This window comes from Rhinatrema bivittatum, chromosome 5, assembly GCF_901001135.1.
Source record: "Rhinatrema bivittatum chromosome 5, aRhiBiv1.1, whole genome shotgun sequence".
Taxonomy (NCBI): Eukaryota; Metazoa; Chordata; class Amphibia; order Gymnophiona; family Rhinatrematidae; genus Rhinatrema; species Rhinatrema bivittatum.
This window is the reverse complement of record NC_042619.1, coordinates 286030242-286051441: the sequence shown is the minus strand read 5'-3', so window position 1 is coordinate 286051441 and position 21200 is coordinate 286030242. Positions and strand designations below refer to the sequence as shown.

At 43.1% G+C, this 21200-nt stretch overlaps 1 protein-coding gene across 2 annotated transcripts in view; it reads right to left on the bottom strand.

Annotated features, from left to right (window-relative positions):
- LOC115092775 (disintegrin and metalloproteinase domain-containing protein 9-like) overlaps positions 1-21200 on the bottom strand; it is a 1307906-nt gene that overhangs the window by 1012803 nt on the left and 273903 nt on the right. For both annotated transcript variants that reach the window (XM_029604079.1, XM_029604080.1), the window contains exon 6: positions 20725-20801. In XM_029604079.1, the coding sequence (XP_029459939.1) occupies positions 20725-20801 (77 nt within the window). The remainder of the gene's footprint in view (positions 1-20724; positions 20802-21200) is intronic.

Genomic DNA, 21200 nt, shown 5'->3' with positions numbered 1-21200 from the left:
TCAGGCAGTGAATAAACAAGTTAGACTGTTTGCATTTTTAAATAGTCAGTCAATAAGGTAGCAGTAGGTAGGCAGTGAATACACAAGTTAGACTGTTTGTATTTTTAGTCAGTCAATAAGGTAGCAGTAGGTAGTGTGTTTATTTTTTAAAAGTCTGCCTGACTATTAAAGTGTCCTCCAGACTTTTAAAGAGCTAAGTGTTTTATTTAATAATAACTGAGTGCATTGTATTGAAAAACAACAAAAAAAAAAAAACCCCACTAAAAAGTAGCCAGAAGCTAGAAATAAGCTAGGAGCAGTATATACCAAAGTAAAAAAGTTGAAATAGTTCAGCTCAGTTACTCACCTTGGAAAGGTGTTGAGGTAGTGTGATTAGGTTTGAATAGGGAACAACATTTGTTAATCAAGGGAGCTGTGAGTCACTCAGGCTGACTAACTAAGTGTGAAGATTGTGTGTTTTGTGAATAGGTACTATTGTGTGTTTGTGATTAGGTGCTATTCTTTGTTAATCAGCACAGCAGTGAGTCACTCAGGAAATCTAACTGAAAGGTCACGCAGGAAATCTAACTGAAAGGTCACTCAGGAAATCTAACTGAAGTGCACATCTCCTAAAGGATTGTTTTGCACTAATTTACTTTAGAAGCACATTATAAATTAGAAGGAAAGAGCTCAGTAACCCACATTCCAGTGGAAACACTGAGAGGAGAGGATCACCTTGCTGGTGGCTGAAAGGAATCAGTAAGTATTTGCTTGGGACATTGACATTGACTTTTTTAAAAGTATTGGGGCAAAGTTAATTATTTGGGAATATTATTTAGTGTGTTTGTGCCTTTAATAGTCAGGCAGTGAATAAACAAGTTAGACTGTTTGCATTTTTAAATAGTCAGTCAATAAGGTAGCAGTAGGTAGGCAGTGAATACACAAGTTAGACTGTTTGTATTTTTAGTCAGTCAATAAGGTAGCAGTAGGTAGTGTGTTTATTTTTTAAAAGTCTGCCTGACTATTAAAGTGTCCTCCAGACTTTTAAAGAGCTAAGTGTTTTATTTAATAATAACTGAGTGCATTGTATTGAAAAACAACAAAAAAAAAAAAACCCCACTAAAAAGTAGCCAGAAGCTAGAAATAAGCTAGGAGCAGTATATACCAAAGTAAAAAAGTTGAAATAGTTCAGCTCAGTTACTCACCTTGGAAAGGTGTTGAGGTAGTGTGATTAGGTTTGAATAGGGAACAACATTTGTTAATCAAGGGAGCTGTGAGTCACTCAGGCTGACTAACTAAAGTTAGACTGTTTGTAATTCCCAACCCTCCCACCCCTCACCCACCCACCCCAAGCTCATCCCTTAATTTATAGGCAGGTGCCACTTGCACAAAAAAAAAAAAAAAAACCATCAACAAAAACTTTATTGAGAACTCAATCAGACCCCAGTAGGCCACTACCAGACATATAGTGAATTCACTAATACATTTAAAGGAACTTAGACACATTCCTACTCCCATAGCAACCTAAAACTTAACTGGGAACTGATCAAAATTGAGATGAAGGCAGCAGTCCAGCAGCAAGAGGGGGGCTTCCCAGTCTTTTGCATCGACTGTCACATGTATGATTTTTTACGCACCGGTGAGAAGTTGTACATGTGCATGTGATGCAAAGAGCTCCTGGCTCTCAGAGAACGAGTCCGATCTCTGGAGGCTAGAGTGGCAGACCTGGAGGAGCTGAGGGAGACAGAGAGGTATAATAGATGAGACCTTCAGGGACATAGTAGTCCAGTCCCAACTTCAGACTGGCAGCCCTGGTGCTGCCTTGGAGGAAGAAGGTCTCATAATGGGAGAGCACCAACCAGGTGTAGCAGGAAAGGATCCTGTAGCAAGGACCTGCTCTCTAGGTGATGCAATGTCCTTTCGCACTGAGGATATCTCCCCAAGGCCTACTGCCCAGGAGGGAAGGGTTAGGTCGGCCGTCATAGTTGGTGATTCGATTATTAGGAATGTAGATAGCTGGGTGGCGGGTGGGCGTGAGGATCGCCTGGTAACATGCCTACCTGGTGCGAAGGTGGCGGACCTCACGCGTCACCTAGATAGGATTTTAGACAGTGCTGGGGAGGAGCCGGCTGTCGTGGTACACGTGGGCACCAACGACATAGGAAAATGTGGGAGGGAGGTTCTGGAAGCCAAATTTAGGCTCTTAGGTAGAAAGATTAAATCCAGAACCTCCAGGGTAGCATTCTCTGAAATGCTCCCTGTTCCACTCGCAGGTCACCAGAGGCAGGCAGAGCTCCGGAGTCTCAATGCGTGGATGAGACGATGGTGCAAGGAAGAGGGATTCAGTTTTGTTAGGAACTGGGGAACCTTTTGGGGAAGGGGGAGTCTCTTCCGAAGGGATGGGCTCCACCTTAACCAGGGTGGAACCAGACTGCTGGCGCTAACCTTTAAAAAAGAGATAGAGCAGCTTTTAAACTAGAACAAAGGGGAAAGCCGACAGTCGCTCAGCAGCGCATGGTTCGGAGAGATGTATCTTTAAAGGACACTAATGATGCATTAGAATTAGGGCATCCCGACAGTGAGGTTCCAATAATTAGAAAAGTAGTCCAAGTGCCTGTAACTAAAAACTCACCTGAGCTAAAAAATTCTAACTTATCCCTATCAATTAAAAAGCAGAAAAAAATACAAACAAAAAACAAACTTTGAAATGTTTGTACGCTAATGCCAGAAGTCTAAGAAGTAAGATGGGAGAATTAGAATGTATAGCAGTAAATGATGACATAGACTTAATTGGCATCTCAGAGACATGGTGGAAAGAGGATAACCAATGGGACAGTGCTATACCGGGGTACAAATTATATCGCAATGACAGAGAGGAGCAGTCGGGAGCAGGTGTGGCGCTTTATGTCCGGGATGGCATAGAGTCCAACAGGATAAACATCCTGCATGAGACTAAATACAAAATTGAATCTTTATGGGTAGAAATCCCTTGTGTATCAGGGAAGACTACAGTGATAGGGGTATACTACCGTCCACCTGGTCAAGATGGTGAGATGGACAGTGAAATGCTAAGAGAAATTAGGGAAGCTAACCAAATTGGTAGTGCAGTAATAATGGGAGACTTCAATTACCCCAATATAGACTGGGTAAATGTATCATCGGGTCACGCTAGAGAGATAACGTTCCTGGATGGAATAAATGATAGCTTTATGGAGCAATTGGTTCAGGAACCGACGAGAGAGGGAGCAATTTTAGATCTAATTCTCAGTGGAGCACAGGACTTGGTGAGAGAGGTAACGGTGGTGGGGCCGCTTGGCAATAGTGATCATAATATGATCAAATTTGATTTAATGACTGGAAAAGGAACAGTGTGCAAATCCAAGGCTCTCGTGCTAAACTTTCAAAAGGGAAACTTTGATAAAATGAGAAAAATTGTTAGAAAAAAACTGAAAGGAGCAGCTATAAAAGTAAAAAATGTCCAAGAGGCGTGGTCATTGTTAAAAAATACCATTCTAGAAGCACAGTCCAGATGTATTCCACACATTAAGAAAGGTGGAAAGAAGGCAAAACGATTACCGGCATGGTTAAAAGGGGAGGTGAAAGAAGCTATTTTAGCCAAAAGATCTTCATTCAAAAATTGGAAGAAGGATCCAACAGAAGAAAATAGGATAAAGCATAAACATTGGCAAGTTAAATGTAAGACATTGATAAGACAGGCTAAGAGAGAATTTGAAAAGAAGTTGGCTGTAGAGGCAAAAACTCACAGTAAAAACTTTTTTAAATATATCCAAAGCAGAAAGCCTGTGAGGGAGTCAGTTGGACCGTTAGATGATCGAGGGGTTAAAGGGGCACTTAGAGAAGATAAGGCCATCGCGGAAAGATTAAATGATTTCTTTGCTTCGGTGTTTACTGAAGAGGATGTTGGGGAGGTACCCGTAATGGAGAAGGTTTTCATGGGTAATGATTCAGATGGACTGAATCAAATCACGGTGAACCTAGAAGATGTGGTAGGCCTGATTGACAAACTGAAGAGTAGTAAATCACCTGGACCGGATGGTATACACCCCAGAGTTCTGAAGGAACTAAAAAATGAAATTTCAGACCTATTAGTAAAAATTTGTAACTTATCATTAAAATCATCCATTGTACCTGAAGACTGGAGGATAGCAAATGTAACCCCAATATTTAAAAAGGGCTCCAGGGGCGATCCGGGAAACTACAGACCGGTTAGCCTGACTTCAGTGCCAGGAAAAATAGTGGAAAGTGTTCTAAACATCAAAATCACAGAACATATAGAAAGACATGGTTTAATGGAACAAAGTCAGCATGGCTTTACCCAGGGCAAGTCTTGCCTCACAAATCTGCTTCACTTTTTTGAAGGAGTTAATAAACATGTGGATAAAGGTGAACCGGTAGATATAGTATACTTGGATTTTCAGAAGGCGTTTGACAAAGTTCCTCATGAGAGGTTTCTAGGAAAAGTAAAAAGTCATGGGATAGGTGGCGATGTCCTTTCGTGGATTGCAAACTGGCTAAAAGACAGGAAACAGAGAGTAGGATTAAATGGGCAATTTTCTCAGTGGAAGGGAGTGGACAGTGGAGTGCCTCAGGGATCTGTATTGGGACCCTTACTGTTCAATATATTTATAAATGATCTGGAAAGAAATACGACGAGTGAGATAATCAAATTTGCAGATGACACAAAATTGTTCAGAGTAGTTAAATCACAAGCAGATTGTGATAAATTGCAGGAAGACCTTGTGAGACTGGAAAATTGGGCATCCAAATGGCAGATGAAATTTAATGTGGATAAGTGCAAGGTGATGCATATAGGGAAAAATAACCCATGCTATAATTACACGATGTTGGGTTCCATATTAGGTGCTACAACCCAAGAAAGAGATCTAGGTGTCATAGTGGATAACACATTGAAATCGTCGGTTCAGTGTGCTGCGGCAGTCAAAAAAGCAAACAATGTTGGGAATTATTAGAAAAGGAATGATGAATAAAATGGAAAATGTCATAATGCCTCTGTATCGCTCCATGGTGAGACCGCACCTTGAATACTGTGTACAGTTCTGGTCGCCGCATCTCAAAAAAGATATAATTGCGATGGAGAAGGTACAGAGAAGGGCTACCAAAATGATAAGGGGAATGGAACAACTCCCCTATGAGGAAAGACTAAAGAGGTTAGGACTTTTCAGCTTGGAGAAGAGACGACTGAGGGGGGATATGATAGAGGTGTTTAAAATCATGAGAGGTCTAGAACGGGTAGATGTGAATCGGTTATTTACTCTTTCGGATAGTAGAAAGACTAGGGGACACTCCATGAAGTTAGCATGGGGCACATTTAAAACTAATCGGAGAAAGTTCTTTTTTACTCAACGCACAATTAAACTCTGGAATTTGTTGCCAGAGAATGTGGTTCGTGCAGTTAGTATAGCTGTGTTTAAAAAAGGATTGGATAAGTTCTTGGAGGAGAAGTCCATTACCTGCTATTAAGTTCACTTAGAGAATAGCCACTGCCATTAGCAATGGTTACATGGAATAGACTTAGTTTTTGGGTACTTGCCAGGTTCTTATGGCCTGGATTGGCCACTGTTGGAAACAGGATGCTGGGCTTGATGGACCCTTGGTCTGACCCAGTATGGCATTTTCTTATGTTCTTATGTTCATGCGTTCTCCTTTTGAAACCATGGGTTCCTGTGATGTTAAATTTCTCACTTGTAAGACTATTTTCTTAATAGCCATCACATCTGCGAGAAGGGTTAGCGAGTTACAAGCACTTGTCACATACTCACCCTACACAAAATTCCTACACAATTGAGTGGTACTCCGTACACATTCAAAATTTCTTCCCAAGGTAGTTACGGAATTCCACTTGAATTAATCCATCATCTTGCCTAATTTCTTCCCAAAACCGAACTCTCACCAAGGAGAGAGGGCTTTACACACCTTGGACTGTAAATGTGCATTTGCACATTAGAAAAAAACTGAAAGGTGCAGCTGCAAACATTAAAAGTGTTCAACAGGCTTGGACATTGTTTAAAAATACAATCCTAGAGGCGCAGTCCATATGTATTCCGCGCATTAAGAAAGGTGGAAGGAAAGCAAAACGATTACTGTCATGGTTAAAAGGTGAGGTGAAAGAGGCTATTTTAGCCTAAAAATAAATCCTTCAAAAATTGGAAGAAGGATCCATCTGAAGACAATAGGATAAAACATAAGCATTGTCAAGCTAAGTGTAAAACATTGATAAGACAGGTGAAGAGAGAATTTGAAATGAAGTTGGCCATAGAGGCAAAAACTCATAATAAAAACTTTTTAAAATATATCCATAGCAAGAAACCTGTGAGGGAGTCAGTTAGACCATTAGATGACAGAGGGGTTAAAGGGGCTCTTAGGGAAGATAAGGCCATTGCAGAAAGACTAAATGAATTCTTTGCCTCCGTGTTTACTAATGAGGATATTGGAGAGATACCAGTTCCGGAGATAGTTTTCAGGGGTGATGAGTCAGACGAATTGAATGAAATCACTGTGAAACTGGAAGATGTAGTAGGCCAGATTGAAAACTTAAGAGTAGCAAATCACCTGGACCAGATGGTATGCATCCTAGGGTAATGAAGGAACTAAAAAATGACATTTCTGATTTATTTGTTAAAATTTGTAACCTATCATTAAAATCATACATTGTACCTGAAGACTGGTGGGTGGCCAATGTAACCCCAATATTTAAAAAAGGCTCCAGGGGCGATCCGGGTAACTATAGACCAGTGAGCCTGACTTCAGTGCCTGGAAAATTAGTGGAAACTATTCTCAAGATCAAAATCGTAGAGCATATAGAAAGAAATGATTTAATGGAACACAATCAACATGGATTTACCCAAGGGAAGTCTTGCCTAACAAATCTGCTTCATTTTTTTGAAGGGGTTAAAAAACATGAGGATAAAGGTGAACCGGTAGATGTAGTGCATTTGGATTTTCAGAAGGCGTTTGACAAAGTCCTTTCTCAACAGCAGGCCCAGCTACTTGGAACAACATCCCCGCAGACCTCAGACTGGAACCATGCCATCTAACATTTAGGAAAAAACTCAAGACTTGGCTTTTCCGCCAAGCCTTCTCATACACTCCGGACTCATACTAATCTGACCTAGCCACTCCTCACGAGCTATGACAGTTCGTACCTTCTAAGTACCTAGTCAAGCACTATCCCTAATCCTCATTGTATCATGTTTGTAGTTAACTGCCCTCTCCGGCCTTTCTTTTCCGGCTACCTTAGCCTCCAAGTTTAACCTCCTTGTTGAATGTAACTTTGCTTCTTCTGTTAAACGATTGTTTCCCATCGATAGCAGGGCTGAATTAGCCATGCTGTCATGGGATCTGTCAATCAGGCCCGGGAGGCGGAGCTTGTCAAAGCAGAGTACAGAGCTTTGCTCTCTGCGGCTGCACGTATGTTCCTGTGCAGGAAAGTAACGGAATCTCCTCAGTCTGTTTTTTCCGCGAGCGGGAACGCACGCGGAGCTGTCCTCTCCTCAGTGCTGAAATTTTAAAATTTCAAAATCGGGGTTCAAACCCTGTCGTTGTCGGACACGACCGATGCTTCAGATGTCTAGGACCAGATCACAGTAAGGAAGATTGTGATTTTTTGCTCTAAGATGTCACCTAGAGCACTGAAACAAAGGGCCTATAGGCTTCAGGAATCGCCTGCCCGTTAACTTCATCGGCTCTATTAAAAAAGACAAATTTGTCGCCAGATCCTCAATCCTCCATGAGAGGTATAGGGAGTGCGAAACGACGAGGGCCAATGGATTTTAAAAAATCCGAAGTGCCTGTAGAGCCACAACTTACCAGATTGGTGCCAGGGATCTCGGCGCCGACACCTCCTGCCCATACGGCGCTGTCTGCGCTTAAAAAAGTATCGGCGCAGGAGCAGCGATCGGCGCAGAAGAAGCCACCGCGCAGATCACGCATGCGCACGGCGCCGTTGAATTCTGTGCGTACAGCGCCGACTTCGCTAGCATCTATGCGCACGGCGCTGAAGACATCGGCGCCGATAACCCTTGCGCGCACGGAATCTGAAAGATATGCGCATAAACCTACATCCGCGCATAAGTCTACATCCGCGCATAAATCTTCAGCTGCGCATAATTCTTCAGCCGCACACAAACATATAATCGCGCACAAACATACAGCCGCGCACAAATCAACATCAGCGCATAAATTTACATCTGCGCATAAAACGAATCCGCGCATAAAGCTAAATCTGCGCATAGATCTAAATCTGCGCATAAAACGCATATCTACTGAATTCAAGTACTAAGGTACGAATTGAAAAGAAGACGTCCTCTTGCACAAAGTTCTTCTTCTGGGGCTGAGACCACAGAACTGTCATTCAGCAAAGTCATACAAACTTGTCATCTAATGAATTCCATAAGCACGCACGCTGCTCTTACCATAAAAAATTGGCAAAGAGAATGGGAAACAAGTCCTTCGACTTCTACATCATCTCATAGACTACCTTCCAATACCTTCTCAAAAGAGAGGTAATACAGGTTGTTTCCTCTTCCACTTCTACAGATTCAGAAGATTTGAGGAACATATCATTTAACAAAATACAAGATGACAGACAGGTACCTAATACTTCACCGCAAAATAACTCAAAGCACCCTAAAACAGGTGTCTCAGGAGAACAAGATGATCGTATGACAATGCCCCCTCATACAAGAGAGGCAATTTTCAATTGTCTCAGTCTTTAGCAGGGTTATATAAAACGCTTCAGTCATCATTCAAAATGATGAACATTGCTAAGGACAGTTCACGGGAACACAAACACACCCTAATAGAGAACTGTCGGTTCAACCAACCTCGCCAACTCATACACAGGAAACATCTTTGATTCTCTTTCAATACAAACATTCCCATCATCATCTATGGGATTTATGTCTGATCCGCAGGAACAACCGCAGGAACCAGACTCCCCTCGAAGACCTTACATATCCAAAATTCCTAGGAAAATTGGGTACAATATTGCATCTAGAGGTACAAAAAGAAGCAGACCCTAGAGCAGAAACCCTAGGGTTTCTAAAGTTTTTTGATACTCCGGGGGAACCAACATCTCTTCTGTCACAAGAGATCCTGCATTCACAAAGTCCTGGGATACGCCTTATGCAATTCCAGACGTTTCCAGGAAAACAGAGACAAAATTTCGTATGAGAAAGCATCTCTATACACTCTACCACAGTTACCTCACGCTTCAATTGTGGTAGAATCTGCGATGCAAAGATTCAAGAAAACAAAGTCGCATTCCTCTTACCCACCAGGGAAAGACAACAAATATTTAAATGAGTTTGGCAGAAAAATATACCATAACTCGATGTTGACTGCACGAATTATGCAACATCAATTCTACATGGTATAATACCTCTATGAGTGCAGGCAAGCTATGAAGGGTATACATTCCACAATGGTGGATCAAATACCTCAGCCTCTTCATGACATGGAAGAGTGTTCTCGACACCTTTTCAGGTCAATCTACGAAGCACATGAAACATCATCTAGGGCATCGGCAACAGCCATTGCAGCCCGCAGACTGGCATGGTTACGTTCAAGTTCCATACGTGAAGACTTCCACGAGAAACTAACAAATCTCCCATTACAGGAGATAACCTGTTCGGAGACAAATTTCAGGACGCAGTAAGTAAATTGAAAGAAGAAGCTCTAACAGTACAGTCATTAATCTCACACCCTATTTATTCGACTGCACGTCGTTATATGGGATCTACTCGTAGGCAATCATATGCCAGAAGACCCTATAGATCTTTTCAATCTTTTCGAACCCAACCATACCCTTCTTACCAGCGTCCTGCTCCACAACAAAATACATGAAATCAACGTAGAGGTAAACCACGCAATCAGAGACAGCAGGCACAACAGCCAGCTTCTACAGCGAAAGTGACTTTGTCTTTTTAGTTACTCAGCCGCCACCACAATATCAAGCTCCTCCAGGCAGAATTCGTTCTTGCCTGGAAGCCTGGGAAAGAATAACATCAGATCAATGGGGTTTTGGAGATAGTACGTCACGGTTACCAACTCCAAATTGTCACAAACCCATATTGCCTCATCTTTCCACACTCAAGATTCACAAGTCCCATCCACAACTGGGGGAAGAAATTGCTTTGCTTCTCAAACAACAAGCAATTCGACAAATTTACCCACACTCCAAATCAGCAGCATTTTATTCCCCGTACTTCCTTATAACCAAGAAGTCCGGGGGCCTTCGCCCCATACTAGACCTAAGGGAATTGGACAAATTTCTCACCAAGGAGAAATTCAAAATGGTGTCGTTGAAGTCAATTCTTCCTCTCATTCAAACCAATGATTGGATGTGTTCTATCGACCTGAAGGATGTTTACACACACATTCCAATCCATCCATCCTCGTGGCGTTACCTATGTTTTTGCTACCGACATCAACACTACCAGTACAAAGTTCTCCCCTTTGGACTTTCGGCTGCACCCAGGTATTCACCAAAGCACCCTAAAACAGGTGTCTCAGGAGAACAAGATGATCGTATGACAATGCCCCCTCATACAAGAGAGGCAATTTTCAATTGTCTCAGTCTTTAGCAGGGTTATATAAAACGCTTCAGTCATCATTCAAAATGATGAACATTGCTAAGGACAGTTCACGGGAACACAAACACACCCTAATAGAGAACTGTCGGTTCAACCAACCTCGCCAACTCCAAGGAGTGGAGTAAATTGACTGTGAGCTTGAGTGAAGTGAGAGTTCTTTCTTCGGTTGTACTCTTTATTAGCCAATCGTCCAGATAAGGAAAGACATGGACTCCTTGCCTGTGTAGGTGGGCTAGTGCTACCGCTAGGCATTTTGTAAAAACTCTTGGTGCTGAGGCGAGACCGAATGGTAGCACCCGGTATTGAAAATGGTGACCTTCTACTAGGAACCGTAGGTACTTGCGATGAGGAAGAAAGATGGGAATGTGAGCGTAAGCGTCTTGAAGATCCAGAGAACAGAGCCAATCTTTTTGAAGTAGGGGTAACATGGTGCCTAATGATACCATCCTGAACTTTTCTTTCTTTAGATATTTGTTGAGATTTCTGAGATCTAGTATGGGACGTATGCCTCCTGTTTTCTTTGGAATGAGGAAATATCGGGAGTAGAATCCTCTGCCCTGCTGAGATCGGGGAACTGGTTCTATGGCCCTGGCTCTCAGAAGGGTGGATAATTCTGTTTTTAGTAGTGTGGACTGATTGTTTATTGTCCAAGACAAATTTGGTGGAGTTTCGTTTGGTACAGAAGTCCAATCGGTACCCTTGAGATGTAATGGAAAGTACCCATTGATCCGTGGTTATGGTGGTCCAGGTGTGATGAAAGAAGGCAATGCGACCTCCTACTGGTAAGTGTGGAAGTGGATTGAAGGATAGGCTTCTGCTCTCTGGGAATATTTCAAAACCCCGATGTTGAAGCAGTCTGAGGAGGGGGTTGAGACTGAGGAGTTCTTTGTTGTCTAGTTTGAGAACGCTGAACTGGGCGAGATGTTCGTGGCCGAGTTGCAGGAGGATAGTAACGTCTCTGACGATAGTAAGGATGTCTCGTATCTCTTCTTGGTTGCCTTCTAGAAGGAGGTTGTGATTCCTGTGGAATTAAGGAGAGTTGTTTTAAAGTCTCCGTATGTTCCTTCAAAGTGGCAACTTCTTCCTTCACCTTGTCACCAAACAGGTTGTCCCCAAGACAAGGAAGGTCGGCTAATCTCTCTTGCACCTCTGGCCTTAAGTCGGATGCCTTAAGCCATGCCCACCGACTACCTGAGGCTGACAGACGAGACGCGGTTTCAAAGCTGTCATATGTCGCCCTGACCTCGTGCTTGCCTGCTTCTAGGCCTTTATGCACTAGTTGTAAGAAACCTTCCTGGAACTGTTCAGGAAGTGTCTGGGTAATTTCTTGGACCTGCTTCCAGAGATTGCGTTGGTACTGGTTCATGAAGAGCTGGTAAGCAGCAATTCTAGAAACCAGCATAGCTCCTTGAAAGATTTTCCGGCCTAGGTTATCAAGGAACCTATTATCTTTCCCTGGTGGTGTGGAAGAATGTGTCTTGACTCTTTTTGCCTTTTTCTGAGCTGACTCAACTACCACCGACTGGTGAGGTAGTTGAGTCTTTTGGAATCCAGGAATTGGTTGGACCAGGTATGTAGCATCTGATCTCTTGTTAACTGATGCAACTGAACCAGGATGTTCCCACAAACTGTACATGAGTTCCTGAAGCACCTCATGTACAGGTACAGCCAGAATTTCTTTAGGTGGATCTACAAATTGTAGCACCTCAAATGTTTTCTGCCTGGAATCTATTTCTGATTGCAGCTGGAATGGGATGGTCTCCGACATATCTTTCACAAAGTTGGAGAAAGACAGATCTTCTGGAGGAGATTTTTGTCTGTCTTCTGGAGGTGAAGGTTCTGAAAGCATCTCCTCATCTGTAGAGACATCCGTGTCTGAATCCGTTCCAGTGTCTCTTGGATGACCTGTTGGTTGTGGCCTGAAAGGCATCGACGGCAGAGAATGAGGTATGGAAGGAAACATGGGAGATTGTGGATGTAGAGGTTTAGGAATCTCTGAAGGTCCAAGAATTGGCTCTGGTATGGTGCATTCATCGATGTCTTGAGGCTTTTTGGAGACGGCATCGATTAAAGTGTCTAACTTTTGCATCAGAGGTTGAAAAATAGAAGCCTCTGGAATCTGCATCGACGGTTTCATGGGAGGAATCGATGCTGGCGTCGGAACCAGCATCGATGGCATCGGTGTCAGAATGGACGGTGACATCGGTATCGAGGGCAAAAGATCCGTCGGTACCGGAATCAGCGTTGATGGCATTGCCAGTGTCGATGGCTGTGGCCTTGGTGGTATCGCCTCGAGGAGTGCGTTTCGTACCGCTTGACGAATATATATGTCAAGTTCCGCCCGCATGGTTGATGAGATCAGAGCAGCCATGGGGGGAGGCGGTGGTGGCGATGCCGGTACCTCTTCAGAGCCCTGAAGAGGCACGGTTCCCTGCACCGGTGCTGGTGGGGATCGCCCTGGTATCAAAGGCCCCGGAGACTCCGCATCCAGCTGAGGTTTCTTAGCCGACGAGGTCGTTTCCATCGATGGTCCTGTGGGTACCGGATCGAGGGTCGATGTGTGCGGCCTTCGATGACAATGTCGATGTTTTTCTTTGTCTTTTGACTTTTCGCTGCCCGACGTCGATGCCTTTGACGATGGCGAGGGGGAGGGGATGGAAGCATCTCCCGCCTCACTTGGGACTCGTTTCTTCAGCACTACCTTGCGAATCGATCCGGCTGGAGACGATTGCGTGGAGGACGATACTGAGGGTAACAGCTGAATTTGGAAAAGCTGATCCATCTTCTCCATCCGGAGTCGACGTCCCTTTGATGTCATGCCGGTGCACTGAGGGCAGGGCTTTACATCGTGGTTCCTGCTGAAGCAGAGCACACACTCTTGGTGTGGGTCCGTTATGGACATGGTTCTAGTGCACTTAGAGCACTTTTTGAATCCCGAAGCCATTTTTGGTCGGACAGCCGTCGACGACCGTGGTACGGAAAAATCGGTGCGGAACCGAAGTGAGTAAAAAACTGTACCGCGATGGTATATAAAGGGAGACCCTTGCGGCTAAAAGTTTTTCCGATCGTTTTGAAAAATGTTTAAAGTGTGGAGAAATTTACCACACGACTCCAAATTAACCGCAAGGCTAACTGCTCCACCCAAAAAAGAAGACTGAAGGGAGACCCCTGTGGCAGAAAGTATAATGGCATGCTGGGCATGCCATTATACTTTCTGGCACTTTGGATGCCAGTCAAAGCTTTATTAAACTTTGACAGAAGTTTTTCCGTATAGGGCTCCATTACTGATGTCACCCACATGTGAGGACTAGCATCCTGCTTGTCCTGGGATAAAGGCTGTTAGCTATTAAAGAATTCCCTCAATTTTTTCTTTCAGCTGCAGGGAAGAATTTGCGATATGCGGGAACTGGGATATTGATCTCTGCCAATTTAATCTTTGAAATGCTGTCACAAATTTCAGATGAACATGGCAGATTTATGTTTTTGAAAATCAAACTGGGAAATGATGTCATAACTTTGCTTTCCATGTATGCACTCATAGGGGATAGCAAAATGTTGCTTACCTGTAACAGGTGTTCTCACAGGACAGCAGGATGTTAGTCCTCACATATGGGTGACATCATCAGGATGAAGCCCAATCATGGAATACTTCTGTCAAAGTTTCCAGAACTTTGACTGGCCCTACTGGGCATGCCCAGCATGGCACTAACCCTGCAGCCAGCAGGGGTCCCCCTTCAGTCTTATTTGAAAGCTACAGGCAGTGCCGAAAAATAAAATAACAAAACGTTACAAACCCAACACTGCAGGATGGCGGGCGGGTTTGAGGACTAACATCCTGCTGTCCTGTGAGAACACCTGTTACAGGTAAGCAACATTTTGCTTTCTCACAGGACAAGCAGGATGGTAGTCCTCACATATGGGTGAGTACCGAGCTGAGGATGTCCGAACATGCACCAAATGTACCTAAAGGCGTGCAACAGGCACAACAACTGGGGTGGAATTTGGTAGAGAGCATCCTGAACCCCACCGGGCAGGCGGAAGGGTGTTGGTACGTCACTTTGGAAACAGGTTACGCAGGACAGACTGGCCGAAGATGGAATCTTGTCTTCCGGCTTTGTCCAAGCAATAGTGGGCTGCGAAGGTGTGGAGAGAACTCCAGGTGGCAGCCCTGCAGATGTCAGGAAGCGGCACCAATCGTAGGTGTGCTACTGAAGTCGCCATGGCCCTCACAGAGTGTGCTTTAACACGGTCTTGGAATGGAATGCCCGCTTGCTGATAGCAGAAGGTTATGCAGTCCGCCAACCAGGAGGAGAGAGTCTGCTTACCCACAGGTTTCCCTAACTTGTTAGGGTGGAAAGAGACAAACAATTGAGTGCTGTCTCTGTGGGCAGCTGTACGGTCTAGGTAAAACGCTAGAGCCCGTTTACAGTCAAGGGTATGCAGAGCCGGTTCTCCTGGGTTGGCATGGGGCCTGGGGAAAAAGGTAGGTAGTATGATGGATTGATTAATATGAAAATCCGAAACTACCTTAGGCAAGAATTTCGGGTGAGTGCGGAGTACCGCCCGGTCCTGCAGAAGTTTAGTGTAAGGCGGATAGGTAACTAGGGCCTGTAATTCACTAACTCTGCGAGCTGAAGTGATAGCCAAAAGGAAAATCACTTTGCATGTGATATATCTGAGATCACAGGAGTGAAGAGGCTCGAAAGGTGGTTTCATGAGCCGACCCAGAACTAGATTAAGGTCCCAAGAAGGGGCCGGAGGACGTAGCGGATGCTTAATGTGAAGGAAGCCCTTCAAGAAACTTGTTACCAGGGGGTGTACTGATATAGAAACATCCCCGCGCTGACATACATTCTAATGGAGGAGGTCTTAAGACCTGACTCTGATAGATGCCAAAGATAATCCAAAAATTTTGGGATTGGACTGGAAAAGGGGTCAAGGGACTGAGAAGAGCACCATGACGTGAACCTTTTCCATTTGTAAGAGTAAGCTTTTCTCGTGGAAGGCTTCCATGAAGCAATCAGGACATGGGAAACTGGCTCAGAAAGGTTAAGTGGCTGAAGGATTAACTTTTCAAAATCCATGCCGTCAGGGACAAGGCTTGAAGATTGGGATGTCGTAGGCACCTTTCGTTTTGAGTGATCAGAAGCGGGTCCTTTCCCAAGGGAATGTGCCTGCGGATGGAGAGGTCCTGAAGTATTCGAAACCACACTTGGCGTAGCCAGTGAGGTGCTATCAGGATCATAGTTCCCTTTTCCTGACACAACTTCACGAGAGTCTTCGAGAGAAGAGGGAGTGGAGGGAATGCGTAGAGCAGACCGTTTGCCCAAGAGAGGGAGAATGAGTCTCTGGGTTGAGAGTGCTGCGAATGAGAGAGCAGTAGTTCTCCACTTTGCGGTTTTGTGGGGACGCAAAGATGTCTATCCGAGGATATCCCCATTATTGTAAGATGGAGTTTGCTACTGAGGGGTTGAGGGACCACTCGTGTGGTTGAAACACATGACTCAGCTTGTCTGCTAGGACATTGTCCACTCCCGGCAACCAGGTGGCTCTGAGGTACATCGAACAGGAGAGAGCTTCCGCCCGAATCTGCGCAGCTTCCTGACACAGAAGGAAGGAGCCTGTGCCTCCCTGCTTGTTGATGTACCACATGGCCACCTGGTTAGCATTCAGGAAATCTTTTTCTGATTTTTATGCTGCTTTGTACAATCCAGAGCAAAACATATTGCAAGAACACACTGTAGTATATTTAAATGAGGAGACATTAACATCTCTTTCCTTGGAACAACAGCAGTTTCTTGATAAGCCTAAAATGGCAGGGGAAGTACAGACAGTAATTAAATCTCTGAAGGCTGGCAAGTCTCCCGGCCTTCATGGTTTCTCAGGGGAATATTATCGGGCATTTTCGGATATATTTGCTGAGCATCTTGCTAAACTTTTCAATCACATCAGGGAGGGAGGCACTTTCCAGAAACATAAGAACATAAGAAATTGCCATGCTGGGTCAGACCAAGGATCCATCAAGCCCAGCATCCTGTTTCCAACAGAGGCAAAACCAGGCCACAAGAACCTGGCAATTATCCAAACACTAAGAAGATCCCATGCTACTGATGAAATTAATTTGATTAATAGCCGTTATAGGACTTAATAGCCATTAATGGATTTCTCCTCCAAGAACTTATCCAAACCTTTTTTGAATCCAGCTACACTAACTGCACTAACCACATCCTCTGGCAACAAATTCCAGAGCTTTATTGTGCGTTGAGTGGAAAAGAATTTTCTCCGATTAGTCTTAAATGTGTACTTGATAACTTCATGGAATGCCCCCTAGTCCTTTTATTATTCGAAAGTGTAAATAACCGAGTCACATCTACTCGTTCAAGACCTCTCATGATCTTAAAGACTTCTATTATATTCCCACAATCAAATGTGTCAGGGATAACGGTATTACCCAAGCTGGGGAGGGACCCTATTTTGTGCGGTTCGTATAGGCCCATCTCATTAATTAATCAGGACCTGAAAATCTTAGTTAGAGTCTTGGCATTAAGGCTTAACAGGTATTTACCTTCTCTAGTAAATTCCTATCAAGTTGGGTTTGTGCCCCACCAAATGGCCGCGGATAACATACGCCAGATTTTAGATCTGATTTGGTGGGTAAAGAAGGAGCAGATACCAACTGCCCTGCTGTCCATAGATTCCGAAAAGGCTTTTGACCTGGTCCACTGGCCTTTCCTGTTCCACACTCTAGAGCGAATGAATTTTGGCTCATTTTACTTAAATTGGATCCACCGACTATACAATTCCCCACAAGCCACTGTGAATGTGAATGGGGGATATGGCAAAGCTTTTGTCACTGGCAGAGGAACGAGACAGGGCTTCCCTCTCTCCCCCCTTCTTTTCGCTTTATTTTTGGAGCCATTAGCGACGCACATTAGGGCATCTCCAGCGATTAAAGGAATACAAATCCTAGAGCAAACTTTTAAATTATCTCTATTTGCTGATGACATTTTGTTCACCCTCTCTGACCCCATAATGTCATTCCCTGGTGTGGAATGGGAATTTCAATCATTCAGAAACGTGTCAGGGTTCAAGGTCAATTTTGAAAAATCAGAATTATTAAATATAACATTGTCTCAGCCTGAAATTGTCGAAATAGCACAACAGTTCCCCTTTCGCTGGGCCAAGAAAGCATTGAAATATCTTGGGGTCTACCTTCATCCAAATTTGGAGAACTTGTTTTTCCTTAATTACACTTCTCAGATAAAATCTATTGATAAAGACCTAGATAAATGGCATAAGAGACTCTATTCTTGGGTGGGTCGTATGGCCATAATAAAGATGATTGTCCTGCCCCGTTATCTGTACCTGTTCCTAACTTTGCCGACCTATCTGTCTGCAGTGCTCTTGCGTAGACTGCATAAGAAAATATTCAATTTTATATGGGGGAGGTGCCCTCCTCGGGTGGCTGGACGCACTCTCTTTCTACCTAAACTTCAGGGAGGAATGGGGGTGCCTAATTTCAGCTCTATTATGTGGCCTCCCAATTGAAAGCAGTGTTAGACATACATTGCAATCATGCCATTAAAAAGTGGGCTAGGGCGGAACAGCTTTTCTATTATAAAGATTTTGCTATTGGTTTTCAATCAAATGCCTTCCGACAATGGCAGCAAGCAGGTATTTCACATATTGGGCACTTGCTTCAGAAAGCGATGATGCTTAACCTGCCGCAACTTACTCAAAAGTATGGGATAGGTGAGAGCAGCTTCTTAGCCTATGCCCAAATTAAACACTTTATTAGTTCCATTCAAGCTAGTCAGCAATTTAGAAGCTCTAGGTCCTTGTTTGAGAACCTATGCCTCAAAGCAGATACTCAGTGCAAAGTGGTATCCAAAATATATGTGCTATTAAATAATTGTGAGGAGCACATCCATGCTTATAAAGCTAAATGGGAAACTGATCTGGACCATATTATCTCAAGGCAAGAATGGGACGGCATATTCCAGAGATTTGGTAAAAGCTCTATATCTGCTAATTTACAGGAGAACTGCTATAAAATGTTGTATATATGGCATCTAACCCCAGAGAAACTTAATAAACTATTTCTCTCCCTCTCACCCAGGTGTTGGAGAGAGTGTAGTAAATTAGGATCTTATTGGCACATATGGTGGGATTGTCCTAAGATTAAGCCATTTTGGAAGGCTGTTATGGACTGGTTAGAATTGAATTTGAAGATGCCAGTAACAATGGAGCCTATCAATGCCTTTTTATTTGCCCTAATAACCTATTCAGGCCTAGCAACCTTAGAAAATCTGGAAGTAACGGGGAGGGGGGGGGGGCGGTGAAGCGGGGGGGTGGGCCAGCTTTCGCACCCAATAGCACCATCATAAAAGGTGGTGCTATTGGGCATGCTATGACAGCGAAAAGGGCCCTTAATTTTTTGCCATCAGCGAAGTCATCACGGAGTCTGCTCCGACTTCTCCCTTTCCGGTGCAGACTCTGCTCCGACTCCACCCCGATTTAGTGATTACACACTTTTTATATACCGTCTTTAGCAAATTAGATTTGAACAAAAACAGTTTACAATAATGAGCAAAAATACTAAATATATTCTTTCATAAAGTGAAAGTAAAAAAAAAAAAAAAAGTATGAATAAAAATTACATATACACCACTAAAGGAGAGAGAGAGAGAGAGAGAGTGAGTAGCCATACTGCCCTCACACTAGATTAGGTATTTATATCTCTATGGGAGGCCCACCTAGTAACTCTACCCAGGTATCGAGTCCATCAAGCTAGGTTGAGAGAACATTGCATAAATCTCATCTTTGAGTGAGTTTCCTCACTCTGACATTCATCAGATCTTCACAAGAGACCACTGCACTGTTCGTACATCTCACTTTGAATGTCAAAGTGGACCCTAACCCCTACACTAATACATAAACCTCACCTCGCGTTACTAGGTGGGCCTCCACCTAGTGTGAGGATATTATGGCTAGTCTCTCTCTCTCTCTCACTCTCTCAGTAAAATTACCATGCTCCTTTTTCTATCACATGCGATATTTAGTGCATTTTGATAAATCCAGGCCTTAGTTGGATAAGGGGCACAAATGATATACACTCATATCTTTACTTCTAATTTTAAAGGGATATGTGAATAGATTTTACATACATACTTTAGATTCATTTACCTGCTGTAAGTTGGCTTTTACTCGCATAATTTGGGGGAATTTTTTTAACACGTGCATGGCGATGAAATAACCAATTTTACTAATTAGTATACCAGTTTGTGCCATCCATCTGAACCTGCAGGCTCTTCAACCCGAAGTTACCCCCATTTCACCCAGACCCCTCACACAGTCATTTTTTAAATTAAGAAGTTTATGATCACTTTATCCTGATACTGAGCAGGAGTAAATATGCGAGTAAGATGCCGCATTTACATGCTTAAATTGCTTATAAAATAGAAATTTACTTACATAAATATTTGCTCCTTCCCAGAATGCCTCTGTTCCGCCCCTTTTTTACACACATAAATTTACTCGCAGTCCTATACGAATGTTGAGATTTCTAAACTAGCGTATACACACGTATTCGCTATTTTACATGCGTAAGTGCTATTTTTCACATGCACAGCTTTTGAAAATTCACCTTTACGTTAGTCAGACAAATGCTTTGAATATGAACCACTATGAGTTCTATGAGCCAAATCAATTGAATAGTTTTTGGTACAATAGGCTAGATTCAATAACTTGATGATTTGCAAGGGCTCTAATTAGTCAAGATGTTTTAACTTCATTTGCTTTAATCTCCTTCTGTTGGCCTTTCTGTTCTTCAATTAGGACGAATGTTTATATATTTCTTACTTGGTTTTTTTCTCTCATTTGGATCTTTCCAAACTGTAGACTAACAGACACGATTAATAATTTCTTTTATATTGTATTTAACTGAACATTTCAGCAGCATGCTTTTTTCTATTTCAAGTGTTACCGATGTTTCTGTAATTCTGAAAATCTCACAAATAAAATACACATAAAAGAACAATTAATAAAGTGCCACTTCAATCAAAGGTGCCTTATATTTTTCATCAAGATTATTTTGAAAAGTGTTTAATACCTTAGCCCAGAACAGGTGCTGATTACTATCTGTGAAGCCTTCATTCCTTCCACAATACCTTGATAATAGCAATCATTCTGAAAAATATTATCAAAGAACAGTGACAATTATATTTTTGATTGATGGAAACAAAATGTCTTGCGTATAGACAGTAACTTTAAAATGAGCACACATGCGTGTGTACATGCATGAGTGCACCATACACAGGAATTTTAAATCGTGAGCACAATTGCAAGTGCAAAATTTAAAATACATCCATCGTACATGTGTGCCACTAATTTTGAGTGATTGCATGAGCATGTATAGTTCATATATCTTCCTTAGGACTTTGACAGCTTTAATATGTGCAGCTTAGCACATTTGAAAACATGTTCACATAGAGGACACTCCCTGGGTTACCAATTAGTTTACCAGTTTGCCCAGTCTATCTCGAGGTCATCCAGACTCATCTGGTTCTTCAGCCTGCACTCCCCCCA